The sequence below is a fragment of the Nicotiana tomentosiformis genome, chromosome 9, assembly GCF_000390325.3.
Source record: "Nicotiana tomentosiformis chromosome 9, ASM39032v3, whole genome shotgun sequence".
Taxonomy (NCBI): domain Eukaryota; kingdom Viridiplantae; phylum Streptophyta; class Magnoliopsida; order Solanales; family Solanaceae; genus Nicotiana; species Nicotiana tomentosiformis.
This window is the reverse complement of record NC_090820.1, coordinates 38,552,569-38,566,928: the sequence shown is the minus strand read 5'-3', so window position 1 is coordinate 38,566,928 and position 14,360 is coordinate 38,552,569. Positions and strand designations below refer to the sequence as shown.

Here is a 14,360-nt window from a genome sequence, read left to right as displayed (position 1 = left end):
AAGTTCTTTGTCAGAGCTCAAGACCCGTAGTATTACGAAAGGTTGATTGTTATTGAAAATCACAAGTTCTCCGACATCATCAAGCTAGGAGAAAGAATAGAAGAAGGAATTAAGAATGGGATGGTAACCAATTTCGAAGCATTGCAGGACACGAATAAAGCTTTGCAATCAAGAGGTATTTCAAAGAAGAAAGAAGTGGGTGTTGTGATGGTAGCTCAGGGCCCTAAGTCTGCCCTCACATACTAAACACCTCCATCTATATATCAACCCTCACCCCCAAAATACCAATACCATGTCACCTACCATACCTACAATGCTCAACCTGCATATTACCATTCACCTCTACCCCCTGCCAAAACTACCTGAAGCCACGTTAAAATTTAGACCGCAGACCTCCTAGACAATACACCCCAATTGCTGAACCCATTGACATACTGTACGAGAGACTTAAGGCCGCTTGTTATGTTGCCCCTATTCCTGTCGTTGTTGCAGAGAATCCTTCCCAATGGATCAACCCTAACAAAATATATGCTTATTATTCAGGCATGAAAGGTCATACCATTGAGGAATGTCTCACGTTGAAAGATAAGATTCAGACGTTGATCGACACTAAGATTATACAAGCAAAGGAAGCTGCACCAAATGTTTGCAATAACCCTCTCCCAGATAACAGAGGTGCGGGAGTGAATGTGATAGAAAATGACGAGGAATGGGATCAGGAAGGGTCCATCAGACTCTTCGAGAGGGACATGCCTCTAAAACATCTCCGGTCACCCCCACGCCAGTTATGGTACAAACCCAGGTGCCATTTTAAGTTGAGGTAACTACACTCTTCACTGTGATGGTGGCTCCCACACCATCTTACAAGTCTGATGCCATCCCATGGGATTATGTTGCAGAAGCAAGAAGAAAGGGAAAAGCCAAAATGGAAGAAATAAGTGCAGTGCAAGGTATGACTAGAACTGGAAGAGTTTACACACCTGAGAATCTGGGAGGAACGAGTAAGGAATCTGCACCTAAGCCGTATGTTGTCGAGACTGGCACTGTCTATCTTTTGAGGAAGATACAAGCAAGTTAGTATTCTGTTGTTGACCATTTGAACAAAACTCCTACTCAGATATCCATCTTATCACTGCTGCAAAACTCAGAAGTGAACATGAATGCTCTGATGAAAGTGTTAAGTAAAGCTTATGTACCTGCGTGCATCACTAGTGGAGAGATGGCTAACATGGTTGGACAGGTATTGGAGAGCCACAAAATCACTTTCCACGAAGATGAATTAACACCAGAAGGACTGAGTCACAACAGGGCATTGCACATCACTGTGCAATTCGAAGATAAGTTCATCGCCGGGGTCTTAATAGATGGAGGTTCGAGTCTTAACATATGTCCACTGACCACTCTAAAGAGACTGGGTAAGGGTCTGCACGAGATACAAATGGGAAGGATAAATGTGAAGGCGTTCGATGGATCTCAGAGAGCCACCATTGGAGAAATCAACCTCAATCTATAGATGGGTCTGACTTGGTTTGATGTCGAGTTCCAAGTGCTTGATATATCTTCTACTTACAATCTATTGTTGGGATGACCATGGATATATGCAGCCGGGGCAGTGGCTTCAACTCTGCACCAGGCTGTGAAGTTTGACTGGAATCATCAGGAGGTGATCATCCATGGAGATGGGAGCAACCCCATCTACACCAACCAGATCGTTCCAGTCGTAGAAAACAGAACGAAGCTGGGTGGAGAAACATATCATCGCATTGAACGAGTTAATGCAATTGTAAAGGATCAATAGTGGAGCAACAAGATAGAAAGTATATTACTGTGGATAGGTTTGAGCCAGACAGGGGTCTCGACAAAAAGCTTCAGGGGATCACCAAACCCGTACAACCATAGTACCATGGTACGACTTTTGGACTCGGATATGAATACACATGGCAAGTATATCAGGATTGGACACCACAATGGCGTGCTCCTTATTATCCACTGGAACAACCCGTACCAACTCTGAACCAGACATTCCATCAGGCTAACATGATGTGGGGATCTGAGGAAGATGAGGTTCTGGCTGGCATGATGAAGCTGTTTCTAGATGAAGAAGACATGGACTGCAGTGCAATTGTTGTTGTTGAGGAGGAGGAAGACCTTACCATTCAAACCATAAAAGAAGGAGTTGTTCTCAAGAAATGGACCGCTGCACCATCCCGGGCTCGCCGAGTTCCTGAGTAGCCTGGCAAATTAGCATGAATTACTTTCAAATAATTTTGAGCATTTAAGGCATTTTTCAGTATTTTGTTTTGAAATAATTACTCGAGCCATCGAGTTGTACTTGTTGACATTTTTAAAGTTTTATTAATGCATTACTGCTTTTCATATTTATTATTATTTTTCTACATTCTTTTCAACATAATTATTACATATCCTGATGAACCCACGACTGTGACATGTAATAAGACAACGCAACATAAGAACAGTGATTCACAGGATTTGGAAGATGATATAGTACCCGAGGAAATAGCCAGAGAAGTAGAGGACTTTAAAAACAAACCGAAGTCTAATTTGGAGGAAACTGAGGCCGTTACCTTAGGGGATTCCAAAATGGTCAGGGAAACGCGTATAAGCATTCATCTCGTCAGAGAAAGAAGAGTATATCAGATTCCTAAAGGGGTATGAGGACATCTTCAAGCTACCCACCAATCCCATGTGTCCACCGGTAAAGCAGAAGCTCAGAAAGTTCAAACCAAATATGAGTTTGAAGATAAAAGAGGAAGTCACCAAGCAAATCAAAGCCAAGGTTCTCTGAGTGGTCGAATACCCGACCTGGTTGGCCAACATTTTGCTAGTTCCGAAGAAAGATAGAAAAGTTAGAGTATGTGTCAATTATAAAGATCTGAACATACCAAGTCCTAAGGATGATTTCCCGCTACCCAACATACACATACTGATTGACAACTGCGCCAAGCATGAACTCCAATCCTTCATGGATTGCTTCGCAGGATACGATCAGATCTGATGGATGAAGAGGATGCTGAAAATGCTGCCTTTATCACACCATGGGGAATATATTGTTACAAAATGATGTCGTTTGGTTTGAAGAATGCTGTGGCCACCTACATGAGGGCCATGACGACTATTTTTCACGACATGATATACAAGGAAATAGAGGTGTACGTGGATGATGTTATAATCAAATCTAAAAGGAGTTCGGATCACATAGCAGATTTGAAGAAATGTTTTGATCTACTTCGGAAATACAATTTGAAGTTAAATCCTGCAAAATGTACCTTTGGAGTCCCTACTGGAAAGTTGTTAGGTTTCATCGTCAGTCGCCGATGTATTGAGTTAGACTCGTCAAAAATCAAAGCTATCCAGGACTTACCACCGTCAAAAAATAAGAAAGAAGTGATGAGTTTTCTAGGGCGCCTCAATTATATCAGCCGCTTTATAGCACAATCAACCGTGATATGTGAGCCAATCTTCAAAATGCTGAGGAAAGATGCTGCAATGAGCTGGACTGAAGAATGCCAGAAAACCTTCGACAAAATCAAGGAGTATTTATCTAAAACGCCCGTGTTGGTAACACTAAAACCATGAAGACCTTTGCTACTTTATTTGTCCGTGTTAGATGGGGCTTTTGGTTGTGTTCTAGGACAACATGATGAAACTGGAAGGAATGAGCAGGCGATATATTATCTAACCAAAAAGTTCATACTTTATGAAGCCCAATACTCTTTGTTGGAATGCACTTGTTGTGCTCTGACATGGATAGCCCAGAAGCTGAGACATTATTTCTATGCGTACACTACATATCTCATATCAAGGATGGATTCGCTAAAATACATCTTTCAGAAACCCAAGCCTACGGGTAAGTTAGAAAAGTGGCAAATATCACTGAGTGAGTTCGACATGGTCTGTGTAACTCAGAAGGTAGTCAAAAGGCAAGCCTTGGCGGATCACTTGGCAGAAAATCCCATAGATGGAGAATGCGAACCATTGAAAACATATTTTTCCGACGAGGATGTGTCGTTTCTAGGAGAAGATATTATCGAGGCATACAATGGTTGGAGGATGTTCTTCGATGGAGCAACAAACTTCAAATGACTGGATATCATAGCTGTCTTAGTATTAGAAACCGGTCAACACTATCCGGTATCCGAAAAAGTCAAGTTTCCGTGCACCAACAATATGGCGGAATATGAGGCTTGCATCCTGGGACTCAGGTTGGCCATTGACATGAACATTCAGGAGTTGTTGGTAATCGGAGATTTAGATCTGTTGGTTCTTCAGGTTCTATAAGAATAGGCTACAAAGAATACCAAAATATTGCCATATTTGCATTGTGTACAAGAACTGATCAAGAGGTTCATAAAGATAGAGTTCAAACATGTTCCAAGGATTCAAAATGTGTTTGCAGATGCATTAGCCACTTTGTCTTCCATGATACAACACCCAGATAAAAATTTCATCGATCCTATCCTAATAAGAATTCATAAGCAGCCAGCTTATTGTGCTCATGTTGAAGAAGAGATTGACGGAAATCTGTGGTTCCACGACATCAAGGAATACTTGGAAAAGGGAGAATATCCAGAGCACTCTACCCATACTCAGAAGCAGACGCTTCGAAGATTGGCCAACTATTTCTTTCAAAGTGGAGGAATTCTGTATAGAAGGACTCCTGATTTAGGTTTGTTGCGATACGTCAATGCTAAGGAGGCGTCTAGATTGCTCGTGGAAATACATGCCGGAACTTGCGGACCTCACATGAATGGTTTTGTTCTGGCCAAGAATATATTAAGAGCATGGTATTTCTGGATGACTATGGAAACAGACTGTATCAAATTTGTTCAAAAGTGTCACCAATGCCAGATACATGCTGACATGATACGGGTACCACCCAACGAACTTAATGCAACAACTTTTCCCTGGCCCTTCTCTGCTTGGGGTATGGATTTCATCAGACCAATCAAACTCGATGCTTCAAAGGACATAGGTTTATTTTGGTGGCTATAGACTACTACACAAAATGGGTTGAAGCCGCATCCTATAAGGCTGTAACTAAGAAGGTTGTAGCAGATTTTGTTCGGGACCGCATCGTTTGTCGATTTGGAGTACCCGAGTCAATCATTACTAACAATGCTGCCAATCTCAACAGCGACTTCATGAAAGCCTTGTGTGAAACATTCAAGATCAAGCATCGGAACTCTACAACATACTGGCCACAAATGAAAGGAGCCGTAGAGGCTGCCAACAAGAACATCAAGGAGATATTGAGGAAAATGGTAGATAATTACAAACAATGGCGCGAGAAGTTACCGTTTGCTTTGCTCGGGTATCGCACCACAGTTCATACCTCAACTGGGGCAACCCCCTATCTACTGGTCTATGGTACTGAAGCTGTTATCCCCGCCGAATTGGAAATCCCTTCTTTAAGAATCATACAAGAAGCCGAGCTCAGTGACGCAGAATGGGTACTGAACCGGTATGAACAATTAGCTCTCATTGATGGAAAAAGAATGAATGCAGTATGTCATGGTCAACTATAGCAGAATAAAATGGCAAGAGCTTTCAACAAAAAGGTCAGGTCGAGGCAATTCACAACGGGGCAATTGGTACTAAAGCAAATCTTCCCACATCAGGATAAAGCAAATGGGAAATTCTCAACTAACTGGCAAGGCCCTTACATGGTTCACCAGGTATTAACAGGAGGAGCACTTATACTTGCAGAGATGGATGGGGAAATCTGGCCAAAACCCATCAATTCGGACGCAGTCAAGAGATACTATATTTAAAATTATGTTTGCACTTTCTATTTGATGTAACTGAACTACGCTTGACCTGATTCTCATTTAAGAGGGGATACGTAGGCAGCCCTATGGGTTTGGTCATATTATAATAAAATCTTCATTCCCCCTATGGTCAGAAACTGGGGCAAGATATCGAGTTTGCCCAATCTCATCATGTTTGGAACCGCCAAGGAATGTATCGCCAGAAGTACGCATTTAAACTGGGGCAGAATATTTAGGAGGATCCTTAAAATTCCGAACCAAGTAGGTTGCAATGTCTCAAAAATGCATCACAATCATCAGTTCATCAAAATTATTTGATCTCGTGCATTATCACATATTTCAAACAACTACATTTTTACAAATAATTTGTCAAATACGTGCATGTTTTTCGAAATTTTGTTTGTATGTCAGCCAGACGTTACCCTGGGTGACTTAAGCAGGACCTCAAGACAAGAGTAAAAGCGAAGCAAGGAATCGAGAGCACGAACCAACCTTTCCCCTCGCCAAAACTCACGATTTGTCTTTGGGCGTAGGCACAATGAACATAACAGGAACATCCGCAAATACATACACACATCAAGATCACTATCTTCACACCAACAAGAATCGCCAAACGCAAACACATCAAGCTAAGAAATGCTTTAGTCTCTCACAGTTATTCATTGCTTTTCTTGCATGAGGCTAAGCACTGCTTTCATATTGCATAAGGCTAAGCACTGCCTTTTCTCTGCATGAGACTAAGCATTGTCTCCATACCTTGCATGAGGCTAAGCACTGCCTCCATATAGCATAAAGCTAAGCACTGCATTTTCTCTGCATGATACTAAGCATTGTCTCCATAACTTGCATTAGGCTAAGCACTGCCTTAATTATTGCATAAGGATAAGCACCACCTTTCCTTGCACGAGACTAAGCACTGTATCCATTTCTTTGAATGAGGCTAAGCACTGCCTCCATATTGCATGAGAATAAACATTGTCTCCATTCCTTGCATGAGGCTAAGCATTGCCTCCATCATCGCATAAGGTTAAGCATTGCCATTCGTTTGCTTGAGACTAAACACTGTCTCCATTCGTTTGCATGAGACTAAACATTGTATCCATTCCTTGCATAAGGCTAAGCATTGCCTCCATTATGGCATAAGGTTAAGCATTGCCTTTCCTTTGCATGAGACTAAACACTATCTCCATTCCTTTGCATGAGACTAAGCACTATCTCCATTTTTTGCATGAGACTAAACACTGTCTCCACCTTGTATAAGGCTAAACACTGCCCTCACTTTGCATGATACTAAGCATTGTCTCCGCTCTTTGCATCCGGCTAAGCACTTCCCTCATCTCATACAAGACTAAACCTTATCTCGTCTCGTTCTCGCATACGACTGAGCATCACCTGTTTCCTTTGACAAGCGATCCATATTACCGCATCTTTGCATTTCATGGGCTGAAATATCGCAACATTGTCCGAAGGCGTCATAGTCTGAGGGAATCATCCTCATAACTTGAAGACATCATGTCATGTCCGGAGGATCTCTCAAAGCTGCATATCATTATTCAAAGGCATCATAGTCCAAAGGCACTATACTCATGGCCAGAGGATACCATTTTATGTCATGCGAATCCCTTATCATATGCTTCATGGCCCTAGACGTCATGGTCCAAGGACATCATCCTCAAACGTCCGAAGACAACCCTCATGGTCTAAAAGGGAATTTGCATCATGTTTAAATTACGCAATTACCCCATATATTCGTGTGCATCGTGTTTTAAATTTTGTAGGTAACTCGGGAGGTAACCATTCTACAAACAGGAGCAATTCTCACTTTGGTTTCCATTCACAACTTTTGCATCCTTTGACTATCTCAAACGTAACCGACGACCACTAATTGATTACTTTTGTTCTATAACCGTCCAAATATCTGCCTCGTACATCTGTAACGTTCATTTCACATTCATGGCTCCACCCAAATTTATCCATTACTTATGACACTATCTTACCCAAAAGATCCTTTTGAGACGTACGACCACCCTTGTAATAACTCCATCGGTTTCGTTCGCCGTTGGATCCAGAACTACACACGGCCCGATTCCCATAATACCAGGGATATGTAGGCAACTCAAGAACAAAGGTTCGGCCCCCCATTTTGCAAAAAATGCATCATCCCCCACTCATTTCGGACAAAATTGGTATCATTTTCTTTACCCGACAACTCTTTCATCTTTCCCGGGTAAAGAGTGGCAGTTGTTGATACCCAATTTTGCCCTCATATTTTTTTAAATAGTATATATACTTTCAAAATATAATTTTTCATCATTACTTAATTTACAATATTTATACAAGTATTTTTATAACCTTTTGTAAATTTTAAAGCTTTAAAACTAATTTTCTGCAGTTAAATTACTTGAATATGCATTAATTACCCCTTTAATTATTTTGTGATGATTTAATCATCAAACTCTATTATTTGCATTCACATATCTATTTTATAATATTTTACTTCATTTTATATAATTACATTTTGCACTTTTTATGCCAAATACAGAATTTTGCAATAAAAGCCTATATTTTACAATAAATTGCATTTGTCATTTTATTTTAGGTTAAAATAATTTTTTTTACATTTTTATAATCTTCAACTATTATTTTAAAGTATTAAGTTGCATAAATAGTATTTTTTATATTTTATTTAGCTAATTTATTAAAATTATTTCCCCTTAATCCCCTACTTCAAAATCTAGCCCAAATTATGCCTTATTTCCAGACCAACTAAGGTCCAAACAAATGAGCCCAACCCCCAATCTGCCCTGGCCCAAACCAAAGGAACCCTTTGTTTCAACCCGGGCGGGACCCATTTACTCGACCCGCCCCATTTCTCTTTAATCACGGCCGTTGATCTCATATGATCAACGACCCATAATAATCCCTACCCTCTCCTTATATCCTCTCACCCTAAACCCTAATTCTATTCTCACACTCCAGCCGCCCATAAATCCTCTACTCTCCTCTTCTCTAAGAAACCCTATCCGCCACTCAAAATCTTCTCTGAATCTGAATCATCCATGGATTCTTACTATGATTTACTTACCTTTTCCGGATTATACCGCTATTTCTTGTGTAAATATGGTGTTACTTAGTACTTGCCCATTTTTGGCCAGTACCAGTCTCTGAATCAAAAGGGATCAGCTTTACTCTCCAAGATTTAGTCAATATTTCATCCGTATACATTCATAGCAAGGCTATGAGGTTCTGATTCACCAAGATCTCCAACCAATTTCTGATCCTAGTCAAACTAGGATTTACCCGATTTCCTCTCCTAATCCGATTCTAAATTGATTTTTGCATGTTCTTCTTTTCTTGTTTATGTTTGATTGACTGTATTTCCTTATTTATGTTGATTTTTATTACTATATAAACCCCTCCCAAATTTTTCCTTTGGACAGACGTGAATCGCTTAAGAACTACTGTTATTCTCTTACTTTTTACCTTCTATATTATTTCCGCTCTCTTGATTGTGGCCGGCTGAAATCCAACGCCACCAAAATCTTCTCTATTAACCTCCATAGTGCGAGCACTGCTCGGGGCTCACTGAAGCTCCTGGGAATTCTGACGCACTAGGATCTGGGATTCTCACTGTTATCTTTCTTATCGCCGAGATTCTAAGTTACTCACTCTTTTGCTCGTTTATCTTCGCAACTGGTTAGCATTCTCTACCCTTTACAACCTTAATTATTACTCCTCTACTTATTCATGTATGTGTATTCTGCGTGCCAATACTGTTTGAACTTTTATAGACAAGCATGACCTAAGTTTCTTTGTTATTTGTGAACTCCCAGTGTTATATAGTTGTATGCTTTCTGTAGTTCTATTGTCTCAATGATGTTCTGCAGTTCCATGGTCTCTAATATCAGACTTGATAGGCTTCAACATGTGTAGTATACTTTCACTCTATGTATTTGACTCAAATGGTTTATGGCCTTCTTAGGTTTTGTCTGATTAGTCATAGTCATGTTAGCCTCAATGTCGTGTCCTTTGCCTGTTATGAGTTCATATTCATGCCTTGGATTTCTGGGACCTTTTGTAGAAACTGCTTGCTCAAAGTCTGCTTTAATGAATCTCTTCCTACTAGATCCTTTATGTATAATCTATTGTTTCATGCAAACTGATCCTCGACTCTTCCATGTTATAGCATTGTCTTAATCTCTAGCCAAGCATGTTTGTCTGCGATTTGTAACTCTGATAATTGTGTTCCCTGACTGAGCAATCCTGCACTCTTTAGCATTGCTTCTAGGATAAATACCAATGTGTAGTTCTCTCTCATATGTTGTCGAATGACATGAATCCTACTGTTTGCCTGTCCTGTTAGCCTATAGTTGACATGTTATTTTGCCTACTATGAGTTCTTTAGAATCTTTGTGCTATAGTTAATGTCCATCAGGTTAGGTTTCATGATCAACCAAGTATGTTTTCCAAATTGTGCCCACTAGCATATTGATATGCTATTTGCAACCACATTCTCATTTGGTTTTCATGTTAAAACCTTCATATCGAGACTATACTCTACCTGCTTCTTGTTCATGATTCTGTTAGACTATCATCTAAAGGTCCTTAGGTTATTTTTGGATCATGCTTTTTACTGAAATGGTTTGCTGTCCTATGATGGTCAATCTTGTCACTATCAAACTCTGTTTCTGGAATTATAAAGCATAAGCTTGCCTCATATGTGTCTTGTATGCCTTTCCATTTAGCATGATCCTGTTTAAAGTTGTTAATGGCTACAACTCTAAGAACTAAGAGATTTAGTTGTTCTATGAGTATTGTGTCACCTGCATAGCTAAATTTAGTGTCCATGTGGGTAAGTAAGTTATTCATTGGGCCTGGAGATGGGCTATGGGTGTTGTTAGACCTGGGCACTGGATTCAGGTGCACTCTAGATATCTTGTGAGCCTGTGGTTTGGGCCTATAGTTTATTTGGAGAGTAAGACTATTAAAGGCCTGGGATATTCCTGGGTTACTTTTATATTGGGCCTGCAATTGCTTTGGTGGGCTTGTATTCGTTTCAGCCTATGTTTTGTCATCTTCAAGTTTGTATTATTTCATTTTTGGGCCTGTAATAACTTGTAACAATTAACAATTGGGGATTAGTGAAAAAGGGGAACTAGGATACTTTATCTTTTGCATGAATGGGTAGAGATCATGCCTATAGGATCTTAATAGCTTGTTTACTCATCACGCCTCATTATCTGGAATTATATGCACACAAAGTTATGACTTGAATGGCTAGAGAGCATGCCTATAGGATCCAAACTAGACTTCTTGCACATATATATCATGCATGTAGGAACTCAAACACTTCACCTATTCAACATGTCTAAAGCTCGCACACTATCAGAAACATGTTTGTAAGAACCTAAGTGTTTCACTTGTTCGCGTGTTTACTTCTATGCATTATTAGATAGTATGCCTATAGGATACAACAATGCAATACCTTTACTTATCTAGATACCATGACTATAGAGTCTTAACTAATTAATCAATTACTTCATGCTGCTTTTGTACTGCTGCATTTAAATAACATGCCTATAGGGATAAAGTGTTTAAAAATCAAGTCCAATTGTCAATTGTTAGAAATCCTGCCCATAGGATGTTTATTGACACTATTAATCTTGTGTTTTCAAATGACTTCACTGCCTAATTATATGACCATTAGAGATTATGCCTATAGTGTACTATCACCTGCCTAAGATGCATATCTATAAAATCAGCATTAGTAATTTAGAATTGTGGGATTGTTTTCACAATCTTATTACGCAAATGATTAGATATCATGTCTATAGGACCTGTAATGCTCTAATTTACCTATATGTTAGTCCAGAAATTATAGCACTGCCTATATAATACCGAAATCCAGAATAACATAGAAATCGTGCCTATAATACTTAACGATTCTAACACGTCTTAATGTCGTCTATTGCATAACCAGAAATCTGTTTGCGTGCTTTCATGCTTATGTGTGGAGGTTACTTGAGCATTTTATTGCAATTATATACAGTCCTATCTATTTTGCATGTCACATAGTTTTATCATTTTGAGCAACCTAAGTAAAGTCTAGAACCACCTTATAGTAGGTTCAAAGCCTCTTGGACCATAGGCATGGGACGGGTAAAGCATGCATAGGGTACGACTTAGAATTGAATTAGAACGCTTTTAAGTAAAGAACTTCAACATAAAATCGGATAGTAGGAGATTATAGTCTGTGCGTGCTGAATAATACGAACAACCTCTACTTTAAGGGAGTTGCAAAGTATTATTTATGTACTTGTTATCTATATTTAGTCATTTAATGTAGACCAATGTAGTTGTATCCTTGTAGTCATTAAGACTTATATCGATTCTCATATGTTTTAATAAGACTCTACAACCTCTGAACTTCCCTTCTATTTATTTGATCACCTAGCCTAATTGTATAATCGACATGGTCCAAAGTTTGGCCGGGACCCACAGTTGTGGACCTAGAAGAGTGCCTAACACCTTCTCTTTGAGGTATTAATCCCTTACCCGATCTTTGGTGGCGTTGACTAGTCAAACAGAGTTATTTGCAACTAGGTGCCCTAATGCACCTTGAAAATCATTAGGTGGCGACTCTTCTCTTTTAATACCTCCTTTAAAAGAGTTTTCACATGTCAAAGCCCGCTTTCGCGAGAAAATAGGGCGTGACAACATGTTCAAGTCCTTCTTCATCTCCCTATACCACTCCACCAATCTCATTTCAATGTGAATGGCTTCCACAGTTGAACACCCTGGCATGAAACCGAACTGGTTCTCAGAAATGGACACACTTATCCTTACCCTCACTTTAACCACCCTCCCAAACTTTCATCATACGGCTAAGTAGCTTAATCGCCCTATAATTATTGCAAAATTGGATATTACCCTTGTTTTTATACAGAGGAATCATCGTACTCCACTTCCAATCATTAGGCATCTTCTTCGTCCCAAAAATGATATTGAACAACCTTGTGAGCCACCCCAAACCTGCCTTAACCGCATTCTTCCAAAATTCCACAAGTATTTTATCTGGTCCGGTAGCTCTACCCCTGTATATCTTACGCATAGCCCCCTCGACCTCCTCTACTCTTATGTGCGTATCTCGGAGTGCTCCAAGTCACCCAACACAATGTCCCTATCACCCTCTTCGTTCAGGAGTTTATGGAAATATGTCTATCATCTTCGTCTAATCTGAGCCTCTTCTATCAATACCCTACCTTCCTCATATTTGATACACTTAACTTGATCCAGACCACGAGCCTTCCTTTCTCTCACCTTGGCTAGCCTGTATAGCTTCTTGTCCCCACCTTTGGCCCCAAGCTCTTCATACAAACTCCCAAATGTTGCAGTCTTAGCCGCAGTAACCGCTAACTTTTCCTCCTTCCTAGCCCTCCTATACCCCTCCCTGTTCATCCTCTTCGCCTTCTCGTCCATGCTCTCTTTAAATGTCAAGTACGCCGTTTGCTTGGCTTCCACTTTCTCTTGTACCTCATCACTCCAACACCAGTCACCTTTGTAGCCGCTAGTGAAACCCTTTGAGACCCTTAACACTTCTCTCACAGCTACTCTAATACACTCCACTGTTGTGGTCCACATACAACTCGCGTCCCCACCGCTATTCCAGGCTCCCACAGCCAACAACGTCCCCCAACCTCCTATGCTTTGTAACTAGTCAAAGCACCCCACCTGATCCTGGGTCAACCATACACGGCCCTCTTCCTCATCTTCCTCACGATCTCTAAGTCCATCACCAATAATCTCTACTGAGTCATGAGATTCTGGCTTGGTATAACCTTGCAATCCATGCACAAACTCTTATCGCACTTCTGGAGGAGTAGATAATCAATTTGAGTCTTGGCCAATGATTTAAATAAAAATAAAGTTATTATTATGCATTACTTTATTTGAATCTTGATAGTTCTCTGGAATGTGATATGGGTAATTGATACGAAATCAAATTTATACTGTGGCATGAGGTCTTTGTCATGCGATGTGACTTATGATGTGGTACGCGGTCTTTGCTGTGCGGTGTGACTTATGCTGTGGCACAAGGTCCTTACCATGCAAGGTGATTGACAATGTGGTAGGAAGTGCTATATGTGTACGGATTTATTGGATGACTTGTTGTTGAAACTGAGCCTTATATGTATTAAATTTCCATCACTTATTCTAATAAGATTACCGTTATTGCTTCCTGTTATTCTTCCCATTGCTAGTCTTTGATATATTTGAACAAGTTATTTGACTAGTGAGTATCTTGACTTGAACCTCGTCACTATTCCACTGAGGTTAGTCTTGATACTTACTAGGTACCGACTGTGGTGTACTAATACTACACTTCTATACATTCTTTGTGCAGATCCAGGTACCTTAGAACACACCAGTCATTAGAGAGTGGTGACTTGTTGTTGGAGACTTTAAGGTATACATGTTGTTCCATTCCAGGCCTCGGAGTCCCCATTCTATTTTCTTTTCTACTATTTATGTCTTCCAAATAGAGATGTATTTTTTAGACTTCATGTACAC

The 14,360-nt window shown here is 40.0% G+C and overlaps 1 protein-coding gene across 1 annotated transcript; it reads right to left on the bottom strand.

The window, feature by feature from the left end:
• Positions 1-13,010: 13,010 nt before the first annotated feature.
• LOC138898621 (uncharacterized) lies at positions 13,011-13,430 on the bottom strand. Its single transcript, XM_070184700.1, has one exon. The coding sequence runs from the start codon at positions 13,428-13,430 to the stop codon at positions 13,011-13,013; it is 420 nt and encodes a 139-aa protein (XP_070040801.1).
• Positions 13,431-14,360: the final 930 nt, after the last annotated feature.

Excerpts from the sequence above, each read along its gene's own strand:
- LOC138898621 (XM_070184700.1), bottom strand. The coding sequence starts at position 13,430 with ATGTGGACCACAACAGTGGAGTGTATTAGAGTAGCTGTGAGAGAAGTG.